Source organism: Strigops habroptila, chromosome 8 (genome assembly GCF_004027225.2).
Source record: "Strigops habroptila isolate Jane chromosome 8, bStrHab1.2.pri, whole genome shotgun sequence".
Classification (NCBI taxonomy): domain Eukaryota; kingdom Metazoa; phylum Chordata; class Aves; order Psittaciformes; family Psittacidae; genus Strigops; species Strigops habroptila.
The window spans coordinates 59972485-59994813 of NC_044284.2; the positions used below are offsets into that span (position 1 = coordinate 59972485).

Sequence of the window (22329 nt, forward strand, 5' to 3'; positions counted from 1 at the left end):
GTAAATATGTGACCTGTTTTGACTGTCCCTTGTTCAACTGCTTATGGCCTCTGTAAGAGAGAGGACAGTGGATAAGATGGAGCATTGGTCTGATTTAGTACAATGTTAAACCAAAGGCTCCTCCAACGTAATGCCTCTTCACCGAAAATTTTTGCCTTCAGAAAGGCAACTGGCTTTCATCTACACAGACAACTCAGTGTCTTCTCCAACTCTTAACTCACTTTATTTTTCTGTAACGTTGGGGCCTGAACATTATATTTAGCCTGACTGGAATTTGGCAAGTAACTTTCCTTTTAACATTGTTTTTTGTCTCTTCATTGGATAGTTAGATTGTCTGGGGATTTTATTCAGCAGAATGCATTCCCATAAATATATTTAAAATAGACAGAATCACTGTTCATATTAAGGCGTCTATTCAGGCTATTTGAATTTAGATCTGAACATGCAAAAAAATGAACAAGGGAGAAGATTGCATGGGGGATTTTCAAATGAGAGGAAGCCTAAAAATGCATTGAAAGCTTTTGGATGTGGAAGTACGTGGCATTGTGGACAGTTGCAGTGGAGAATATAATGCAACAATAAAATCATTAAAGTACTTCAAGTTTGGAAGTAATCTGGGTTCTTGGCTTGCATTGCATTTAATAGCTTTACATTTATGGGAGCCACTCCAGTTTTTAAAGGCAGCTTCAGCCTTCAGACTGATTGCACTTACCACCCCAGTGAAACTGCAACCCATTAATTTTTTACCGAAAGGATCTTCCTAGTTTGTCAAACACATCAAGTGAACATTTTAGAGAGTGCAGACCACAGCAGTATGAAAACCAAAACTTTACATGGAGAGAGAAAATGCTGGATTAGCATGAAATAAGGGTCTCATTTTGTTCATAATAAGTTCACTGCCATGCAAAGCTCCATTAAAACCAGAGGTACCAGATATTCAAACAGTCAGGCAATACCAGGACCTACAGAAGTCTCTTGGGCTATCCCATCATGGAAAGGCCTGAAGTGGTTCTCCTCCAGGATGGAGAACAGCACAGGAGACCCCATCAGCCTTCTCCCTGAGCGCAGCCATTGCCGTCCTGCCTGGCAAGGAGCAGCCCAGTCCCCTCCGTGTTTATACCCCCATCATTAAGACCAAACCTTTCCAGTGTCTAAACCCAAACTCTCGCTCTCTAAAACGTTTGCACATTTCTATGTTAAACATCTGCTTAGGTGGCTCTGAGACAGTGTGTTTTGGTGTTGTTCGTGTGCAATCTAGTGCCGCTTCCTCAACGCATGTGTCCCTTCCCTTCACAGCCTACTCGACACCCAGCACCTCCCCCGCAAACCGATTCGTCAGTGTTGGACCACGGGATCCAAGCTTTGTAAATATCCCTCAACAGACTCAGGTGGGCCGCTTTCGACTTCTCTGTATGCCTGCAGCCTCTTCTTCTTCTTCAGTGTACTCTAACGTGTCCCTGCGGAGCCAAGCTGCATTGCCGCTGTCACTTCACCCACATGGTCTCAGTAACTACAGCGAAATGTCACTTGCAGTTTGTTTTGTCTGTTGTGTTTTTTTGGGCTTATGTAGTAATAATGCTGCTTTCATAACTGGAACGAGCGCTTTTGCTTGCTAAGGGATTGGCTTCTAGTGCACAGGGTTTTTTCCCCCTAAGGACTGGGTGTTGCAAAGACTTTTGCTCCAACCTCTAAGCCAGTGCATTTCATTGCATATGCAAAAGGAGCTCAGAGAGACCCATCAGGTAACAGTGCACCTTAGTCCCCCAGCAGATACAACAGGAGACTGCTCCAATGACTTCCATGTAAAAAAAATCAGACTCAAATTCCTGGTTGGCCATTTGCATGGTGGGCTTTGAGCGAGCAGGAGATTTTGTAATTGAGAGCACATCTGTTTCCTTACACAAAGAGAAAAAAAAGTCCGGTTGAGGCAGGCCTATAAACTGGGTTAACTGAATTCATAGTCCTGCTATGGTCAAATCAGAAGCTCAAGTAAACATTTGTGTTTCTTTAGGAGAAGGACGAGGTTTAAATGTGCTTTTTTCCAAGCTGTATCAAATTCCCAGGGTCGATTAAGAAAATAGTTGTTGGCAGTTTTGTTAGCAGCTAATTTGAGCCAGATGTTGAAAAAATTAAGTCTGTGCCTAATATCACGTTATCATGGGGGAGAAGGTATAAAAAAGTGAGCAGAACTAGTGCTTCAGGACAACTGTAGTTTGAAGTGATTGCTTGACTATGTTACAATTCTGTTAAAGGTCAACAGCAAGAAATATTTGTAATTTTGTTTGGAGCTGGTTGAGATGACTAAAGAGTAGTAATTCAAATAATTAGCAAATTGGGGAGTATTGCTCTTAGCTCATGTAAGTTCTCATATGCGTCTGAATAATTAGTGTACAGATTAATGGCTGTCACATGTCACAGTCCAGGATATGCATGAAGACAGACTTCTCGTTGCGATGGCTTCAGCACCTATGCTGTCAATGAAACACAAGTCACTCATTCCCAAAGATTTTCAGTTCACAGGGCTGCAACCAGATGCCTGTGAACACAATGTGTTTTCTTGCTATCTGTTCTTTGTGCACAATTTGTTAGGGGCTTTAGTTTATAGCTCTGTCGACAGCACAGGTTAAAATACCTTGAATCTCAAACCTTCTCTGCATTAAATAGGGTCACAGAAAGTACACCAGCAGCGCAGAGCGGGGTTTTAACCCATCAGGTTCTGATTTTTGTTTCATCCCTTAACAAAATGCTGCCTGCACCCCACTTTTCAGGCCTCTTCCTTTATTTGTTCCGTGTACATGACAAGTTTTCATGCGCCTTCCCTTTTAAATCGTATTTCTCCAGTCATTTTGGTAACAACAGGAATACATGGCAATACATTGAAATCGGGAAGCAGGAATGTTAAGGTATACTGTTATAGTCCTTAAGCATTTGGTCTTTTCCTTCATAGCTCAGGAAACTTGAAACCCTTTGGAGAATGCTACTTACCTTTTCCAGAAGGCTTGAAAAACTCCTACTTGGTAAATTGATTATGTAGGAAGACATAACAGTATTAAGTCTCCAAAATATTTTAAACTTATTTGCATCCTGCAGCCTAGGTTTCCCAGATAAGTTTGTTGACTGTAAACTTTTATCCTCTTTATTTATGACTTAAATCATTTTAAAGTGCTCTAGCCTTACCTTAAGTGCTTCTATGTAATGCAGTATAGTGAATAACAATGCTGTACAGTGAAAAACAATACTCAAGCACAGCTTTCAATTAAAGTCAAACATGCTGCAGTGGCTAAGGAGACTGACTTCCAGTCTCTGACTCCAGCTGCATCTCCGTGCTTCTATACATCATTACACCACCACAACCCATTTCATACTAAATATATAATTTATCAGTGAAACTCACTACTTATTAATGAAACAACTCTGAAGTTGACTGTGTTTTAAAACAGAGAAGTGAGGTAAAAACACTTAACTGCAATGATTTGGGATTTACTTAGAGTTCCTCTACACAAAGACATGCTTTTGTACTCTTTTTGCAGGGCATTAGTGTATAGGACGATCATTTAGGATATTTTTGAAATGAAAATATAAAAACTCATAGGACTGTGTTATTAAAAGCAGCTGGGATGGCTGCTTTCCATCAGGAGTTTTATAGTACATTCAAAGTCAGGCTACGAAATGGGTCCTGAGGACCACTAACTGCCAGGCCACACATCTCCCTTAGACAGGAGGAAGCAGTGAACACTCAGAGCTTCTGAAAATCAAGCTTAAATATAAGGGTTAAGCAACTCTTTACTGCTGGAACAGCAAAATAAAAATGAAGACTGTATCTGAACATCTGCTTTTTTAAAATTATAGCCCAGGTACAAGCTATAAGAAAACATGATGGTGTGCTTTTGGTGGCTCTGATTTTCTCTACCAATTGGCAGCTCATTTGACTACAGGCACTAGTCACACATCATCATCATTAGTCTTAAAATGCTGCAGAATGGAGTCTGTGCACAGGGATGTGACAGTGCCATTCAGCAGAAGTCACATTTCCCATACATGGGCATTCACAGAACATTGGAATAAAATCACAGACAAATGTACATGGCAGGGTTTGAGCAAGGATCATTCTGTCCTGGGCTGTTTTTAAACAACCGAAAACCAGTACATGCCTTTCTTAATGGGCATTATAAAAATTAGCAGTAGACATTTCCATTAGCAGCATGTTCTGATTTAGGTCACATTGCTTCACATATAATCCCTTAAAGGAATTATATAGAATTTATATAACATTTTATTTAGAAAAAGGCTGCCTTCTTGTGTCAACAAAACAGGACGACAACTCCATGACAGAAGAGACCAGGAAATAAACTGATTGAAGTCAGCAGTTCTGATTCAGTAGCAAAAGCCCCAAAGGGCTGTTGGCTTTTTGTGGGTTTAGCTGGTTTGGTTTTTCATACACTGCCTCTGCTCACCCCATCCATGGCTGGTGTGCCACTCCAGTGGCTCACCACATCATTGTCCTCTCTGGGGGGGAATTTGAATCTAAATTTCTGTTTGAGCTATTAGAAGCAGCACTTGACTTGGCATCCTCTGTCTGTGTTGACAAAAAGGCACAGGTGTGGTAACCTTTGCTTGATAAATCATTTACTTTTGCTACTTGACTTGCAAGCAATATGGGGGCATCAGCTTTTTAACTGCCTTTTCCATATGCAAATCAGAAATACAGTATGCCTGGGGTACACAGTCTTTAGTTTCAAAAGCAAGCTGGTCTAGATACCTCATGACTAAGTAATAGATACTTAGTCTCTCATATTGCCAAGGACTTCTAATAAGGAGAGCGGCAGAGGAATGGGAAAGTACCATCACATTAATTAGGGACTAGCCTATCAGTAGCAACCACACTAATAAAGAATAAAGGGTTCTCAGTTTTGGTTTGGGGGTTTTTTCCCTAACCAAGTGATAAAAGTAATAGTGAAACACAGGATATGTGCTCAGAGTGCATGCAGCTGGTAACACTAAACTGGCAGCCTGCTCTTTGTGACCAGAGTTTGCGTTGTCACTCGCCACTCTAAACGCTGTTTGCCCACCTCTAATGACCTCGCTTTGCTCTATAGTACAAAATTCCTTTAGGGATCAGTGTGCTGTATTCAGTGCTGCAGCATCATTTCACACTAAGCATTATTTACTAGGCTGAGTCCTGTTTGCCACCTACTTACCCTACATCTTCCTGGAAATTGTACTTTGGATGCTAAAAACAGCTCCTGAGCAACACATGCTTGCTCCGACTAATCACTCCTACCTGCCAGGAGCCCGCGTGCTTCACACAGTAAGGTTATGAGGATGCACAGAACAGAAACTGCCTCCCACTGCAGGCACCCAGGCAGAGGATCAACTGCTTTGCCACCTCTGAAAAACTAAATGGGTTTCTTCTCTGCTGAAGAGAGAAAGTGTATAGTGCACTCTCTTGACCAGCTCTTTCAGGAAAAATCTCACTCTCTGGTGTAAACATGCTTTATATCAGATCCATCCCAGTTAGTTTCTAAAAGTTACTTGTAGTGCAAACCCAAATATTTATTCCCTTACCTTTCTATAGGAAAAGATAAAACTCTATTTTAAAATTCTATTTTAACATAGAATTTTTACAAAGGCCTGTAAGGACAGGACAAGGGGGAATGGCTTTAATCAGACAGGAGGGAGATTAAGATAACATATTAGGCAGAAGTTGTTCCCTGTGAGGGTGCCGAGGCGCTGGCACAGGGTGCCCAGAGAAGCTGTGGCTGCCCCATCCCTGGCAGTGTTCAAGGCCAGGTTGGACATGGGCTTGGAGCAGCCTGCTCTAGTGGAAGGTGTCCCTGCCCGTGGCCCAGGGTTGGAACTGGATGAGCCTTAAGGTCCCTTCCAACAAAAACCATTCTACAGTCAGATCATGGATAATAAGCCAGGTCTTGTCTTTTCACACTTTCCCTGACAGGGCTCTAAAGCCACCCAACTACAACGGTGCTTTAGATAGAGCTCATCCTTTATAACACAAAACCATTGAAACAAAAAGCCCATAACTTACCTAGCATACTGCAGTAAAACGTAAGAAAAACCTCAAAAGTCGAACAAGCTTATCTAGGCAACAAAACATGTATGAGAACCAGGAAGCTCAGAATCACAGCCATCCTCTTGCTACCAGCCTGATAAAGTCCAGGTACAAAGTGCTCACTGCAAAACACAGCTATAAAAGAGTAATACTGCCCTACAGTAAGTTGGGGGGGGGAATTACTGAAGTTTAGCAAAATGTTTGTGGTATAAGGAAATTGCTAACTTCTTTAGATCTGCTCCTGCTCTCTGCCTTTCCTGAATTAGACAGTGGGATCTTTGTAGTTGTTTCTTTTAGGCTTTAATTTATCTCTAAAAAACCACCTTATGCCTCAGGTGTGAATACAAACCTAATTGTACAATCCCTTTCTTTTCAAAGAGACAAGGGAAAGACCGTTCTACTTCCCCACAACCCTTTTAGAAAGCAGACTGCAACCTGCAGTTTTTCACTGGCAGCACTTTAAAACAAAGGGCATGAGGAAAAAAATGAGCTTGATGCTGTGTCCTGTAGGTTAGCAGATGTGAGCTCTGTCAGACCAGGGAGGGAGGCAAATTCCAGAGTAGATGGTCCTTCTGTGATAACAGCCAGTCACTGCTGCCCAGACACTGAATGCAGAGGAGCGCGGTGCAAGTGATGCCCCTCACCGTGGCTGCAGGTGGTGGGCAGTGGGAAGTAGTCTCGCAGGTACCAAGGCCCAAAAGCACACGGGATTCCTATACATCAAAGCCAGCACCTTGCATAGGAAGCTAATGCAGCTCCTCCAGAGCTATCACTCCTGCTGCTGAAACAGCATAGCTGTTTTGTGCCCAGGTTCCATTGCCACCCTATGGAAGAAAGAAACCAGTGCACACGGTTTTTCTTATGACCAATAAAACACGTGCCTCGCTTCACAGGGCTTTTCCATTTCTGCTTCTCACTGAGCCCCGCCACAGTGCCCTGCCCTTCGCACTGTCAGAAAGGGACACAGAGCTGCCAGGCTCATGCCCAGCTCATGTGAACGTGCTTTATTAATGGGTATCACAGGCTGCCTGTCCTTTTCTGCCTCAGCTCCCTTCTCTCTTCTCTTTCCCAGCACCCCAGCGTTGCTCTGCTCAGACAGGCAGCACCTCCTGGCCCTTAGGGAGGAATGTAAGGTCAGGATTTCCTGGTATTGCTCCTGTGTGGCAGTTCGTGTTCAGGAAGAGTGGCTTGTACATGGCAGTGGACATGCAGAGAACGCAAGAGGCTGCAGGAACAAGACCAGGCCTTTTATTTTGGGGGTTTTGAGCAGAACTATTTATAAGGCAAGTCAGCACTACTTATTGCTTAGGTTCCTGCCCAGGATAAGAATACTTATCCTCAAGGCTGAATGCACTTGTGTTTGGGCATGTATGAAGATGAAGAACACTAATTTGGAAGCATTTGTTCAAATCAGTGCAGCCCCCTGAGAATTACATATTCCATAAAGTAACCTCCTTAAGCCAGCACGCATGGCTTTAGAAGAAACTGAAGCTGCAAAGAACTTTTAAGCAGAGACTTGACTGTCCTTTGGCCTGTAGCAGCAAATGTAGTGGCAGGTTTGCATGCAGGAATAACATCTTTCTTGGGTAAAGAACAGAGACTTAGATATAAAAACACTATTTCAGGGTGTGGGACTGCTACTTCCTAGAGCTGCTGAAGCTAGAGGCATCACTGCTTCCAAACCCAGCAGGGATCTGTGGACTCTCCCATGTCAGCAATGGGAAGCTAGGGTTGCTCTCCTCTGTCACCCAAAGTGCCACCTGAATTTTAGGTTGCTCCTGAGCCTATGTGGGCCCTATACCCTCATGGGTCACTTTCCTACTAGACATTTACAATACACGTAAGAAATGAGAGACCCAAAGCAAGAGACCAGAAACAAAACCCCTACAATGAACAGTTGAGCATGTGAAAAGAGAAAGTTGTATATGTGACCACTTAGTCTATAGTAATTGCCTGGCCTGAGTGGCATTGAAGAAGGATGGGCTCTAGTGGGCTTGAGCCCTATTACAACGACAGAAAGTTTTGATCCATGAGCAAAAAGTGGTTTGCTGCAGAACCAGTGGCACTAAGCTACTGATACATGATCTGAATGTTGGTGCTGTCTTTCATCTTCCACCCGGGAAGCAGTTATAATGGCCTGATCTTGAGGGTGGCCTGGAGATGGCTCTGAAAGTGTAGAATAAGTCTAGAGAGAGCGTGAAGAGAAAATGCAGTGTCTCTATCAAGCATCAGCAGGTCTCAGACACTGGGAAGCTGAAAGAAGGTTTCAGATCCTGCCTTTGCTTTGTGTTTGGACATATGAAACTCGCTCTTCTCTTTTGTTTAAACTAGTCAAGCAAATGTTGGCTGAATCCTTCGCTGAGCTAAAATTGAGATGGTTCCACCACGATGGGAGCAAAGAGCCTGCATGCAGTCATGGTGCTCTTGATGTGCCCCTGATCACATAATAGCTCCATAGCCACACTTTCCCAGTGCAGCGTGAGTGTGAACGTGCTGCTCTGATCACAGTTGCTAATGACAGTCCAGAGTGTGCTCCACAGAGAGGAGATACAAAGGTGACCAGAAATCAGGGTCACTCCCCAGCTCCCATTCCCGTCACTGCCCGCTCAGCTCGGCACACAAAGCTCGTTTAATTGAGCTTTTGCACAGAGGGGCAGTATGAAATTTCACTCTCAGATCAGTTCTTAAAAAGCAGCAGAGAACAGTACACCTCAAGAAGAAAGCACATATTGCACTATAAAGGTAAAGATTCATAGAAGACTTTCCAGTACCATCATGCGGCCTTAGCTTCAAAGTGGGTTGGAGCCAAATCAATCCAGAAAAGCCTGGGTTAGTCCTCAGCAGGGGGGATTCTTTTTCCTGTGCTTTTTCTTCCTCCCCCTTGCAGGCTCTGCTGAGCAGTTCAGACTTTTTTGTGGAAACTCACACTAAGCATCCTATTTCCAATAGATATTACACACAATTATTTGCAATGGACATAGACGAATTTTCCGATCTAAGCAATTAAAGTTATTGCATTTTTTCCCCTCTCCTTACAATAAACAGGAAGTCTGTGCATAAGGAACCCTTTCTGTGGGTTTTATGGCCATTACTTATGCTCCACAGTAGGGGAGATGAGAGAGAAGAAGTAAGTGTGGGCCTGGTGGGAAGAGTTGGCAAATGCAGAAATATGATGAATGAGCTGGAGAGATTTAATTTCTTACTAAATTCTCTACAAGCTGTGTAACCTTTCTTTAGCTAAACAATTACTCTAAAAGGCAATGATTTTCTGTGTTTTCATTGAAAACTCTTCATAATAACAATGGCCTATGTTCTCCTTCTTGAAGAACTTCTGCCAAAAACCAGTTTTCTTTTTTCCATTCAGCAGGAAACTTTCTTTTATTTTTATTTTGTCAATCTCCTATTCCCCGCTAACATGGATTTGCAAGGCCTACCACTTACTGCATGGGGCTGAGAAGAAGCTTCCCCTTAGGCCAAATCATTTTGGTCCATCTGCTTCACAGGGATACTTGCATCTTCCTCCCAAGAGGAGTGCAGCCACTGTCAAGGGACATAATACCAGACCCAGGTGACCATTTAAGCTGACAGAAGTGACAGTTCCTGTGTTCACAGGTACAGAGCCCATGGAAGGGAACTCCCAGATTTGTTTTTCAATGGACAATCAGCAGTTCTTGCTCTTGTGGTAGTAGATACAGTCAAGAGGTAGAGCAGATATTGACTTTGGTGTGGTGGGGGAGAGAGTCATCACATCTTTAAATTGGGGCCAGTGTGACTAAATCAGAGTGGGTGCTGAGCTTCACTGAACCATAGGGTCCTGTGACCAACTGGAGTATTGTAAGCACTTTGGAGATGCAGCATGGGCAGAGCACTTTCCTCCTGCAGAGCCGCACATTTGTGCAGATACACACAGGCATACGTACACACACAAATCAAACAAGTACAAGGCAAGATTATAGTTATGTGCCTCTTACTGCTTTTACTTGACTTGGCCGATTTCCTGGCCACCCCATGCCCGCCCCAACCTCCACTGCAGATAATGCTGTATTGGATTAGTCTGCCTTGCTGCTGCATCAGGTCCCAGATCGATTTATTGACTCTGTCAGAGTGGCTAGTACAGTAATTGTTACAAGAGCAGAATAGAAAGCAAGAATGTGTCCACATAAAATATAAAAATGACGTTTTGTTCGTTCTTTCCTCTTTTGCCCTATAGATCTTTATGTGTTTACACAGTGGAGAGCACTTTACTTAAGTTAATCAGCTCCTTCTACATTATTAATTGCGACAGTTAGGGTGCTACACGGCGGCAAACGTATTATTGAAAACATTGATCTCACGCTCACGGTGTGGACCTGAGTAGTTTTGTATTCCTTCCCTTCTTTTGCAACTGCTTTAGGGTACTATCAAATCACATTTCTCTGACTGACAATACACCATCAATACCATCGATTTTAGAGAGGGGCAGAGAGATGCACATGAGAAAGAAAGAAGTGTGAAAGACTCAGCGTATTCCATAGGCTTGGAAAGGGGTTGTTGGAAGTTGGTAATCACAATAATTACATGCCTGGCCTGATTTCTCTGTTCTGTAAAGAGGAACAATTGAAGAGCTGAAGTTTCCCAAGTGTTCAAGATCTGCAGAGATGGCATGATGAGACCTTTGAAAATGTGTGCAGAATGTATACCCTTAAAAGAACAAAAGACATACTGACTTTTTACAAGGGTTTTGGAAGTGCCTTTGAAAGACATTTCACGAAAGTTCAGCTTTCGCAGCTCATACCTATATGAGCTCCATAAATTCCACACAGCCTGACAAACTCCAGTAGGTGTCACATGTGACCTGGATGGAAAAGGTCAGCAGCTGAATTTATGGCTTTTGCATTTACTGGAACATTAAGATTTTTGCCAACTGCCGTATATACGTTTTAACAATTCTGCAATCAAAGGATTAGGACCACAATCTACAATGAAGGTCAAAAATGAAAGGCCACAATCCCTACATCCTTCCCAATGGACAGGCATTAAGCTACCTTTGTTCTAAGAATCACCTTTACTTAATGGCCTTAACACAGAGGTCAAGGAATAAATAAGCTCCAGAAGTGAACACCTTGCAAAATAGACTGTCTTGCTCTGAACTTAAGGCTAAATTCAATAAGAAGGGACCAAAAGATGAGAAGCCATCTCTTAATGGAGAAGGACTCTCTCCTGTTTGTAGCAGATTTCATGTTCCTGAGAAAATGAGCATCACCTTCCCTAGTGCTAGACTGTGCTAGAGAAATATAAATAGCACACAGAGGAAGGAGTGGAGCTTCAAAATTCCCAAAATACATCAAAATAACTGCAATTTTGTTAAAACCTCTTTACATTTGAAATTTAACAAAGAGGTCTGTTCTTATTAAGGGTTACTAACAGCACATCAAGTTGTAGCTTTCAAGCTTTACCTGGTTTTAGTTCAGAACAACAAACAATATCATCTTGGTTTAGTCATTTGGTTTTATAGTATATTCTGCTTGCACAGAGGTAGAACTGGAAAAGTGATCCAAAACTAGGATTAAAGAAAAAAACATCTAGCAAAAATCAAGAGGCTAAACATGAATGTATCTTGTAGGCTTAACTACATAGGCTTTAGTTACTTTGGTTGTTAATATTCAATTTTGAAAACAGAACTGACACTATAAACATAACATTTTCAGGCATATTCACTTGCATGACCCAACTCTCACATCATCTATATAAATACTAGTTATTGCACACAAAGCTAAATACGTTGCAGAAGCCAATGAAATGTAATTTTGAGATATGAGTAACAAAACTGACTACCAGTAAAATGTAGCCACCTTTGAGGCAGAACAGAGTAATTTCTGCATTGCTTGGAGCAGCTTCATACAACTTTTGTGCTTTTGCTATAGCTACATCTTTTAAAATATAATAGTAGAAAAGATATATTCTTAAAAAAGGGATAAAGTTAGGTATGAAATTTGGATGTGGGATTGGGTTTTTTCATCCTTGCATGTGCCAAGCAATGAGATTTGAGATTTTGCAGGAACACTTTCACACATTATGTTCCTTCTTTGTTCTTCTTTTTTTTAGGGACTTTCTCTTAGTGTTTTGGGTTAAAATTGTGTCTGTGAATCTCTGGTGTTGGACCTGACTGTACATTCATTGAAGTCGATGAGAGTAGGAGATGGAAGATTTGCTATTGGCAGAAGTTTGCTTTAGAAGTACAGTAGTGCTTCTTTTAATTATGCTTGTATTTTGCTTATAGCTATGCACAGTAGACTACATCTAGTCTTTTCAAATAAGGAAAAGGTTAAAATTCACATTTTCTTTATGGAGAGGGGTTACAGTGAAGTCATCATCTAGAGTTTCTATTTTGCCGCTACAGGTATTATCTCTCAGTGACTCCAAAACAATCTTCCTTGATGTAGAGATAAGTTTAGTTTGGGGTTTTTCCCAGTTTGCTGGTCTTGTAGGCTACATCTGAAAGCATAGGTTACGTTCCATCTGGTTCATCCCCAGCAATGAGGATGGAGGCTCCACAGGCTCCTTATAAACTCATTGAGTTCCTAACAGTAGTAACAAGGGCAGAATTTATCCCAGTAGTGGGAACTGCTTTATCCGTCCCCTTGATGTTGCATGAGTCAAAGCAAAGTTCATGTTCTTCTCCTAGAGGCTTTTCAGGAATAGAAGGAATAAAACTAGTAACGTCTAGAAAAAAAGGGGGAGAGAAAAAATGGGGGAGAGCTGTAATTCTCCATACAATGGAGCAGCTTACTTACCGAGTACAAAGAACCACTTCTACACAGTCTATTTTCAGAGGAAAGCCTCACATTCAGGGACTCATAAAAGAGAAGAGGCACCTTTTGATTTTGAGTTCAAGGTTTACATTAGTAATTTTGTCTGTTTTCTCTGTTAGTATTAATTAAATTGAGATAGTTTAATTAGTATTACTAAATTTGATCATTAGTAGTAATTCATTCTGCCTGCCATACTGCACAAATATGATGAAGCAGAAATAACTAAATTGTTTAATTTTATCTCATTTAATGACTTTACACTCCACCAGGACTTTCATTGGCATCTCACAATATGTGTGAAAATCACTCCAAGCTAGGCCAAGACCCAACTCCCTTTAGCCAACCATGTCTAATATGTCCCTCCTCATCCAAAGGCAGATCATGTGCTGTGAAGGCTTCTCCCATTTCTCCATCAGAGAGCTGGCTACCTCCGATGGCTGGGGTGGCTTTTGCTTGCCCTGGTCACCCACCTCCTGTATCACCCCAACCCCAATGGCCCTTATGGACCTGAATGGGACTCATCAACCACCACATTCCTGGGGGTGCAACAGGAGAAGTCCCATCATCAATCCCTATGCAGCACACAGCAGGGGCTGAGGGTCCACAGCCTTCCACTTTTCTTAGAGCAGTTTGTTCAGTTTAGCAAGGTACGAAGCGTTAGGTAAAATGCAGACATCAAAAGTTCTTACATTCAGGAGGGGGTTTTGTTCAGCTCAATGCCCTCTTGGCTTTCTTTTTCTAAGGGGAGATTTGAGAAGGGGGTTCACTGCTGAACTGAATCATTATTGTATGGATGAGGCCCTTAGTGACATGGTTTAGTGGTGGACTTGGCAGTCCTGGGGTAACAGTTGGACCTGATGATCTTAAAGGTCTTTTCCAACCTGGTTGCAGTCTCCAAACCCCAGCTTCTCCCTCCCCACTTCTGCAAACGTGCTGTTGTCTTGTCTCAAAGTCCCCATCTCCCATTGTTGTCTTGGTCCCTCTGTCCTTCTGCACCAGCCCAGTTCCTTGGCTGCACCTCCCAGCCTCTGCCAACCCATTCTCCCCTACCTTTTGCCCTGCTTTATCAGGCTGTGCACGCTGCCTTTGCTCTCCCAGTGGAGCCATGGAGCTGCTCATTTGTCTGCTTCACCCAGAGGCATCCCATGCAGGGAAAGACCTGGCACTGGAGGCTTTAGGAGGAGATTTTGAAGGGAGCACTGGCTCTCCCCTCCCATCCATATTATTATCTCCACTCACTTTCCTCTTGCACTGTGTAAGGTACTCTCAGAACAGTCAAGAAAAGCAGCTAAAAACTACCCTTTGTACCCCAAACTCTGCAAAGAGGCAGAACTTCTGCACCGTCCCATCCCATTGGGACTCTTCAGCCCCGTGGGCCCCTCACACAGCTCCAGTCGCGCCGTTGCTTCCCGTCGGCACGGGACGTGGAAGGAGAATCCCAGGGGTGAACCCCCGAGCGTGTGTGTACGTGTGTCTCCGTGCATGTGTGTGTGTGCTCAGGCTGTCTCGCTGCAAATGGAACTTGGGAGGCCCCGACTGGGGGTTGATTTTCTTTGGATGACTTTCCCTGATTGTCTGAAGCAATAAAAGTAAAGAAACTTTTGGGGGAAACGGTGGTTGTGGGGAGATTATTTTTGCAGTCCTGGTGCAGGCAAAACTCCTGAGGCTTCAGGGGAGTTTTGCTCGCCTGAGGACTGCAGGAACTGGCTTAAATTGAATAAAACTGGAAGTACAGTATAGGGGACTGGGTAACAAGGAGTTCTGCAAAAGCAACAAAACCGGAAAGCACAATGAAGAATAGAGTGGGTTACGCCGCGGTGAAAGTATGTACTGGTTGTTATAACACCGTGCCTCCAGAATAAATTATGTCCCTTTAAAAAGTAATACTTTAACTGTGGAGCTATATAGAGACAATTAAGACGATATTGTTCTCCTCATTTCCCTCCTCCCCCCCCTCCTCCTCCTCTCTGCAGTAGCTCTGTGGAAACTTTTAATGCTGCAGCTTGAAACTTGGGCCTCTGGGTCTAAAATGCCTGAGAAAGCACTGCGGGCTCTAACTGTAAAACATTCCTTCGGCGGGCCCTGGAAACAGGGAGCGCTGGCGCAGGCGAGGTTCAGAGGGATCACATGTAAATGAGGGCTGGCTGCAGGCTCCCGAGGAGCGTTTTATTCCGCTTAAACCTGAACTTGAACTTGCAAACGCGCTGCCGGAGCCCGGGACGGGCAGACCACGGCTGGGAGCCGGGGCTGCCGCCGGCCCCACGCACCCACCAGCCCTGGGCGCCCACCAGCTTTGTGCCGTGTCCAGGGGCACAGGGAAACAAGGACAACGCAGGCACTGTAGTTTTGGGAGCAGGCTCACGGCTGTTCCCAAAGGGTTCACTCTTTTCCTAGCTAAATGCAGGGAAGTCCTGTGGCTGCAGTGCGTCTCTCATCCCTGTTTCCATGGGAGTTCCCAGCATGAAGTTATAAGGGGGTCCAAGTCCCGATGCACGCTTTATTTCATAAAAGGAAAGATATAAGTGAGATTTAGCATGAGAAATATTAAAGCATTGCACTCACTAGCAAATGTAACTGCTTCCAGCAGAGGAAAACACAGGGCTGTCTAAACAGCGAAGCATAAAGTGCAGAATTTAAAAGCCCCTTTGCAGCATATTTACTTTTAAATAGCAGTAGTAGGTGTCCGTGCCCATGGCAGGGGGTTGGAACTAGATGATCTTCAAGGTCTCTTCCAACCCAAACCATTCTGTTATGCTATGTAAACTACGAGGTGGGCAAGAAAGTCATCTTTTTTGCTCCTTTGATAAAATACATCCTGCTGTTTTCTTTTTCCCTTGCAAAAGGCGATGTATGTACCATGGGAGCTAGAGAGATGCCGGTGCCAGTGAGTGTCACCCAAGTGTGGTGGCAGAGGTGGCTTCTCTCCACAGCCATAATTGGCTTGTGGGTCATATTTTGGTCATTTCTGGTTACTCCCGAACAATTTTGGCTATGTTTATAGGAAAACTCTGAAAGGATGAATGGGCAAAAAAAGCAAAAATTCTTGTTGGCACTAACTCAGAAACTATCTACAAAGATGTCCTTTCTGGAACAAGATATTATTTCAGGGTTTGTGTTAGGATCATTTTTATTCTATGACAGTGCATAAAGAGACCGGGACAGAGCAATGAGGTCTGGCATAGCTAAAATCCCTTCTGTGTCTGTGAGGTTATATAGTTTATCAAGGCAGAAACCACCATGGGCTTTGAAAAGTAAACAGCTGGCTTGGGTCTGTGTGCTGTGCTTCGGAGCTGTCTGCTGGCTTGAAATGGCAAGCCTGCAAGTTTTGGAGTGGGGCAAATATATATAGATTTTCTTTTAAACATGTCAAAAGGTTTTTGCAGGCATTTGTTTTCTTAGCCCCTTTATTTGTTACGATTTTCCTTTCTCTTTCATTTTGGTTTATTTTGCTTTTGCAAATGACTTCGCTGCCACCAGCAAGTCTACAAATAAATAATAATAATGATGAAAAAAAAGTTTCTATCCCAGCCAGAAAACCTTATGGCAGCGACAAATATCAGAGAAAGCCATCGTCCCTCTCAAAGATTTCATCTCACCATCCACTTAATCCGCTTGCTGTACCTCAGATCTCAAGTAACTTTCATACTGTGGGCTCACTTTAATGGATAGAATCTATTTTTCATGAAAAAAGCAGGAAATAAGCTGTCTTTCGTACAAAGATTTACAAAATGTAATCATTGTTGAAATATTCTCTTTGAACTGCCTTGTCCGCAGGGGTGTCTGGCTCCCAATACCCCCGTTTCTTTAGAACACCCTTACAAGTTCTTCTGGTAGATCAGGTACACTGGTGGTTCTGGTCTTTGATGTCTTGAATGAATGAAAGAAAAGCATAATAAAAGAGAGCTGTTGATCAAGCATAAAATACTCTTTAAGCTGACAGAATGGCAGAGTTAACACATTCTAAGCTGCTTTTAGGTTTTTCCTTTTTTCCTCACATTTTCCTGTGCTTTGTGTACAGTGGGGGTTTTTATTTTTTGAAAAGTCTCTGATCTATGTAGTATGCCGTCCTCTAACAAAAACCAAAATGGGATTGTTTCTCTCTCTTTCTCCCTTTCTTTTTCCTCTCTTTCACTCCACTATCTTTTTTTCTTTGTAAGCAGCAAGGGTTACGGTTTAGCGGGGCTGCAGTTAGCTCTCAGCGTACCACGGAAGTTTAGAAGTTATTTTGCAGATTTCAAAGTCAATTTACTAACAAATAAATGAACTTCTTCGCTTAACTGCTTAGAAAACTGGAGAGAAACTGTGTGTTCCCAAAGTAAAAGGAAGACCCTCTGCCTGAAAGCAAAACTATAAACCAAAAGAAGGACATAAAAATGACCTCATTGTGAGAGAACTTTCTTTTGGAGTCAGAGAAAAGGGGAAGTTTTCTTCCTGTACATCTCATTTAGATCTTAAGTTCCCATACATTATTTATACATCATATTCAAAGTGCCAGCCTACTCTGCTTGCTGGATTACATTTCAAACATTTGCCATTGATAAGTCTTTGCTGTATTATATTCAGGCTAAATGTGAATATGTCATAGCGCAGTCAATCTTTAATCCACTGAGCTTCAGGTTCGGGCGGCAGGGGGTCCAGCGCTCAGAGCATTGCTTTATACTTAAGAAACATCTGGGGCCAGCTGGGACACTTTACTGGAACATTCAGATGTCTGGAACAACAGCAGGACTTACTGTATGAATGTGTTTTCATAGGTTTAGGAGGGTTTGGGGGTGACTTAGTTAAAAAACACTAGCTGTTTCCAACTTGAGGCTTGAACCCAAGCAGAAATCTTGCCTGAAGTGAGTTTGCCGGTCCCAGGAGAGAAGTGGTTTGGACTACTATACATTTTTAATAGTCAGCAGGCAAAAGTCCATATTACAAAATTATTGCACATAATTTAATGCAGTTTGCCACAACTGGCATTCCCGCAAAAGCTATTGGATGCAGAGCTACTGTGCACATCGCCTGGAGACGAGTGTCCCTCCTGGGATGGGTTTTATCTTCCTTGAGACAGTATAAATATGCTCATGGTGGGGCGTGCAACTCTCCTGGGTGTGGATGTTGGACAACCAGAAGATTCACTCACTGTTTTATGTCTCTTTGGGGATGACCAACATGCTGCTTACGTCCCTTTCAGTATTTCATTGTGGAAAATATAATTACTTAATAATTAATCCCAGCTCTAAGAAAATAACTTCCATAAGCACAAAGGTGACCTTGTCTTCAGTATTCACCTTTTGCTTTACGCAGTAGGATCAAATTTCAGGCCTGGAGAAACTCTGGAGAAACTAAGAGAAGTGGGACAAATTCAGATGTAGGGGAGACCAAAGGCAGTTGATTTATCTGCAGGAGCCCTCCAGCCAGTCATACCAGAAGCCGAATTACCACTGCATTCTCTCACCCAGGCAGCCCTTTTAAAATGGCATCAAAGCCCCAGTTTTGGCCTCTTGCTTTCCAACTATGTACTGTGGTGAAGAACTGTCCTGGGACCTCTCACAAGGTAGAATCATAGAGTCAATGAGGTTGGAAAAGACCTTTAAGATCATCAAGTCCAACCGTTAACCCAGGACTGCCAAGACCACCACTAAACCACGTCACTAAGGTGATGTCTAAAGGACCACTTTCCTGCCTAGCTGTTTACATCCTCGTTTTCTCTTTGCAATCACAAAGACTCATTACCCCGATTTACCTTCCTGGGGTTAATGTCTTTGATTGCCTTGAAGTTCTTGGGATGACTGAAATTCACCCCAAAACAAAAGAACTCAACTGATGCGCTGCGACGAATCCTCCTCGCAGGTGCCCTATGGCTGTGGCTCGGGTTCAGCTCAAACAGCCGCTTTGCCGGCGAGCTCCAAAGCTGCAAGTTTTCTCTTTATTTAGGCTCTTATCAAAGGTGGATTTTCCCGCCTGGGCCCGTGCAGCAATAGCTTCCTGCAAGTGCAGCCGTGCCCCGGGCAGCAACGGCCACAGCCGCGTTTGAAGTCCTGATGGCACCAGCCCATCCCGCCGCCAGGCAGATGAACCGGGCTGAAACCTAAAGAAAATGGCTAGCACAGGCCAGGTCTTAGCCCCAAGTGGATTAGGTGAAGCTAAGGCTCCTATGTGTGGAGTTTGTCAGAGTTTCGAATGTGTGAATGTCCTTAAATAACCTACATCGCCCGGAGAAATAAGCCAACTGTCACACCCAGTTCTGGATTCCACATTAACAACCTCCTTCCGCAGCGTTAAACTTTGCCCTTGAGGACTTTTGTTTAACTTTTTAATTTGAAAAACAGATAGGGGCTGCTTTACAACCCGCACTTTTTGTGCGAGCTGAAAGGCCTCATTGTTAGGGCAGGAGATGTGCAGGTAGGAGTAAGCTTAACAAGTTTGCATTGGATTGTCTTTCTGGTTGAAAACACGTGAGCGGTGCTCACGGCGAGGCCTGGGAGCTGGGAGTGAAACACGTCGTGCAGGAAGACTGGTTTAAGAAGATTTTGATAAACAATGGGCCCGTTTCTGGGCTCCTGACGCAGGCAGAAACTGCTACCGGAGTCAATGAGGCACTTTCAGCTTTTCTCCTTTTAAATATCCTGAATCACAGAGTGTTTCCTTGCTGTTCTTCCCATACAAAGGCCCCAATTGTCAGAAGTGGATTGAGGATTTCTGTGTGTCTCTGCTATCTCCAGAAGAGCATAAGAAACAAATAGACTTTGGGCTATCAAAGAAACGTAATTGCCATTTCAGACTTCCTGTTTAGGATTCAGTCAAGTAGATATTGTTTATGGTTCATAAAACCTCACTACTGTGAGGATTTTCAGATAGTGGCAGTGCAGAGTTTCAACTTTCATGGTGCTGTAAATTAGGGGTGTGGGGGGGAAAGAAGTGTGATAATACTCCTCCGAGAACAGTAAAATAGAGCTCTGCAATGGTTAAATGGAATTTTATAAGCACATTCAGTGTGGAACTGTTTTGCATTACATGAGTTGAATACCTTAGAGATGACACACATCTGCAGGCACTTTATTAAATCCTTAGTCAGCACTTTTCAACCTGATGAGATTACTTCTTCATTTGACTGGAGAAAGGGAAGCAAAGATCTCGTACCGGACTGCAGAATTCTTTCTGATGTTTCACCTTGAGTGCTGGGGAAGGACAGAGAGATGCTCGGCAGGACAATACAGACCCATAGTGGCACCAACAACTGTGTGGCAGTAATTTTACTGAGTAGGACCTTTAGCTCTGCTGGATTCATTTAGCTCTAAACTCACTGGGAGAATAGTAAAGTAAATAGAGGGGCAAAGTAAATAGAGGGGAAATAAAATACTGGCTCCCTTATGAAAACGCGTGGAGATGGTATCGTCCTGACTGTATTTTGATAGTGTACATGAGTTAAATGGAGATTTTAAATTAAGAAAGGCAATACTGCATTCTCCATCTGGGTACAGGCGTATAGGTTACAGGACATGAAGGGATAAAATGGGTAAGGTGGTTAGACCTGAGAGCACAGCCTGTACCATGTCGAGCAGCGCTCTAAAAGAAGGCATAAAATACTTCAGCCATGCAAACATAGGGATCCAGGCTGCTTTTTTTCCCTTCTAAGCCCCCTAATTGTGCAAAAAACCCTTGGCGGATCTCAACTATCAGGGCCCCGAATGCATAATACGCTTCCTAGACATTTTCATTTGAGGTCTCCTGTCCCGGCGCAGAGAAGTTTCACAGGTGCTTCAGGAGGACAATGGTGCTCTTCAGACCTAATCCGGCAAGACTTAGACGTGTATAGGAGGCTTGAGGGGGATATGAGATCTTAATATTAAAATGATTAGCAGAAAAGGAGGATCACCCTGTGTGTGCGTTTGACCTGTAAGATGCTCTGAATGAAACCGGTGTCCCAAGAGCAGTGCTGGTGGGACATGGTGGGTAAAAGTGCTCTCTTGCCTCACTCTTCTGCTGCGTCAGCCCTTAAAACATCTCATCCAAGAGGGGGTGTAGGAGCAGGGGAAGTTGGATGCAGCTGTTTGCAAGGTGCTCACAGTTGGGATCCCACAGAAGCAACTTTCCAGTGGAGGCCATCCAGAGCTGCGGCACAGGAGTTTCAAAACCAGCCGTGTGCTTTGGGTTGATCCTGGAAGGGTTAATTAAGTTTTTCATTGGTATTAAGGCCGAGCAGTGTCTGCAGGAGTCATATTGACACCCTAGTGCATGGTAACTCTACTCCTTTATTGACATGTTGCTAGTCAGAAGCACAATAGCACTCTGTGTCTGCAAATCATTGCTAAAATCATCTCAAGGAAAGAGAAAAAAAAAGAAAGAGAGAGAAAGAGAAAAGTTTGAAAGCCCAGCACTAGACAAAGGCCCCAGAGCTGCACTGCGCCGCCGAAAACTCCGGAGTCAGCAACTTCTATTGATTAAAAACTAACCTTTAAAGTAACTCGCAGAGTGTGTGGTTAGCATTTAAATTTAAACATGTCATGAGTTGATTTGTGTTACTGAATACCAACTCAGAAGGAGTTACATTCACATCAGATTTTTTTTTTTTTTCTAATTCCCTTAAGCAGCTAAAGTATTTCATGAAATGTCAATAGGGCAGGGGAGAAAAAAAAAGGTGTTTTGGAGGGAGGGGACTCGCGCCCAGCCTCGCCGTTTTCTTTTCCCATGCAAATAGTCACCCCAAAAAGAAAAGTGTGGGGAGCGACACACAATAATTAGACCTTTGTCTAACTTTCCCAAGTGCCAGAGAAAGACAGATTAATTAAATATACAACAGTGTTGGTTTTTGGAGTGGGGGTCTCTCTTGCTGTGGAGGTCATAAATTAGGCAGAATAAATACTTCAATGTGTTTGCAGCGGGGCTGCTACGTCAGAGCGGCTGGCGGGCGGTGGGAGGGCGCAGCGCGGCTCTTGCTAATGACAGTCACGTCTGGGGCTGTCTGGTTGCCCCTAGCAACGAGACATGATGTAACACCAGGATGAACTTGAACTTGGGGGACTTGAAAAGGGAACAATAGACCAGAGCAATCAATAAAGCCTATTTCAGTGAAGGATTACAGAGCCGCTCTGGGGTAACCTTGTCTGCAAGGCGCAGGCTGAATAGCAAGATGCGTGAAGGAGCGCGGTGCCGCGGGGGGACGGACGGACGGGCGCGCGGACGGGCGGCGGGGCGCAACCACGGCTTGCTCGCTTTCTGCCTTCCCCCCCCCCCTTTTTTTTTTTGTTTTTGGTTTTTGGCTTGTTTTTTTATTTTAACAAGAAAAATCTGCTTTTGAAGCAAAAAGAGGAGTGGCGAGGCCAGAGCAGCTCCCGCCATCCCGGCCGGTGGTGGGCCATGTGGCGGTGGGAGCCAATTGGACATCTGCAATCTAGATTCCAACCATCGGCTCTGAATTTTTAACCCCTCTACTCCCCGCTGGGGAACTTCCACAGTTCCCAGCCCGGCCAAAGGCTGTCACGC

At 43.6% G+C, this 22329-nt stretch overlaps 1 protein-coding gene across 1 annotated transcript in view; it reads left to right on the plus strand.

The window, feature by feature from the left end:
- NFIA (nuclear factor I A) overlaps positions 1–22329 on the plus strand; it is a 256674-nt gene that overhangs the window by 225155 nt on the left and 9190 nt on the right. The window contains 1 exon segment of the mRNA XM_030494276.1: positions 1297–1388. Within this exon segment, the coding sequence (XP_030350136.1) occupies positions 1297–1388 (92 nt within the window).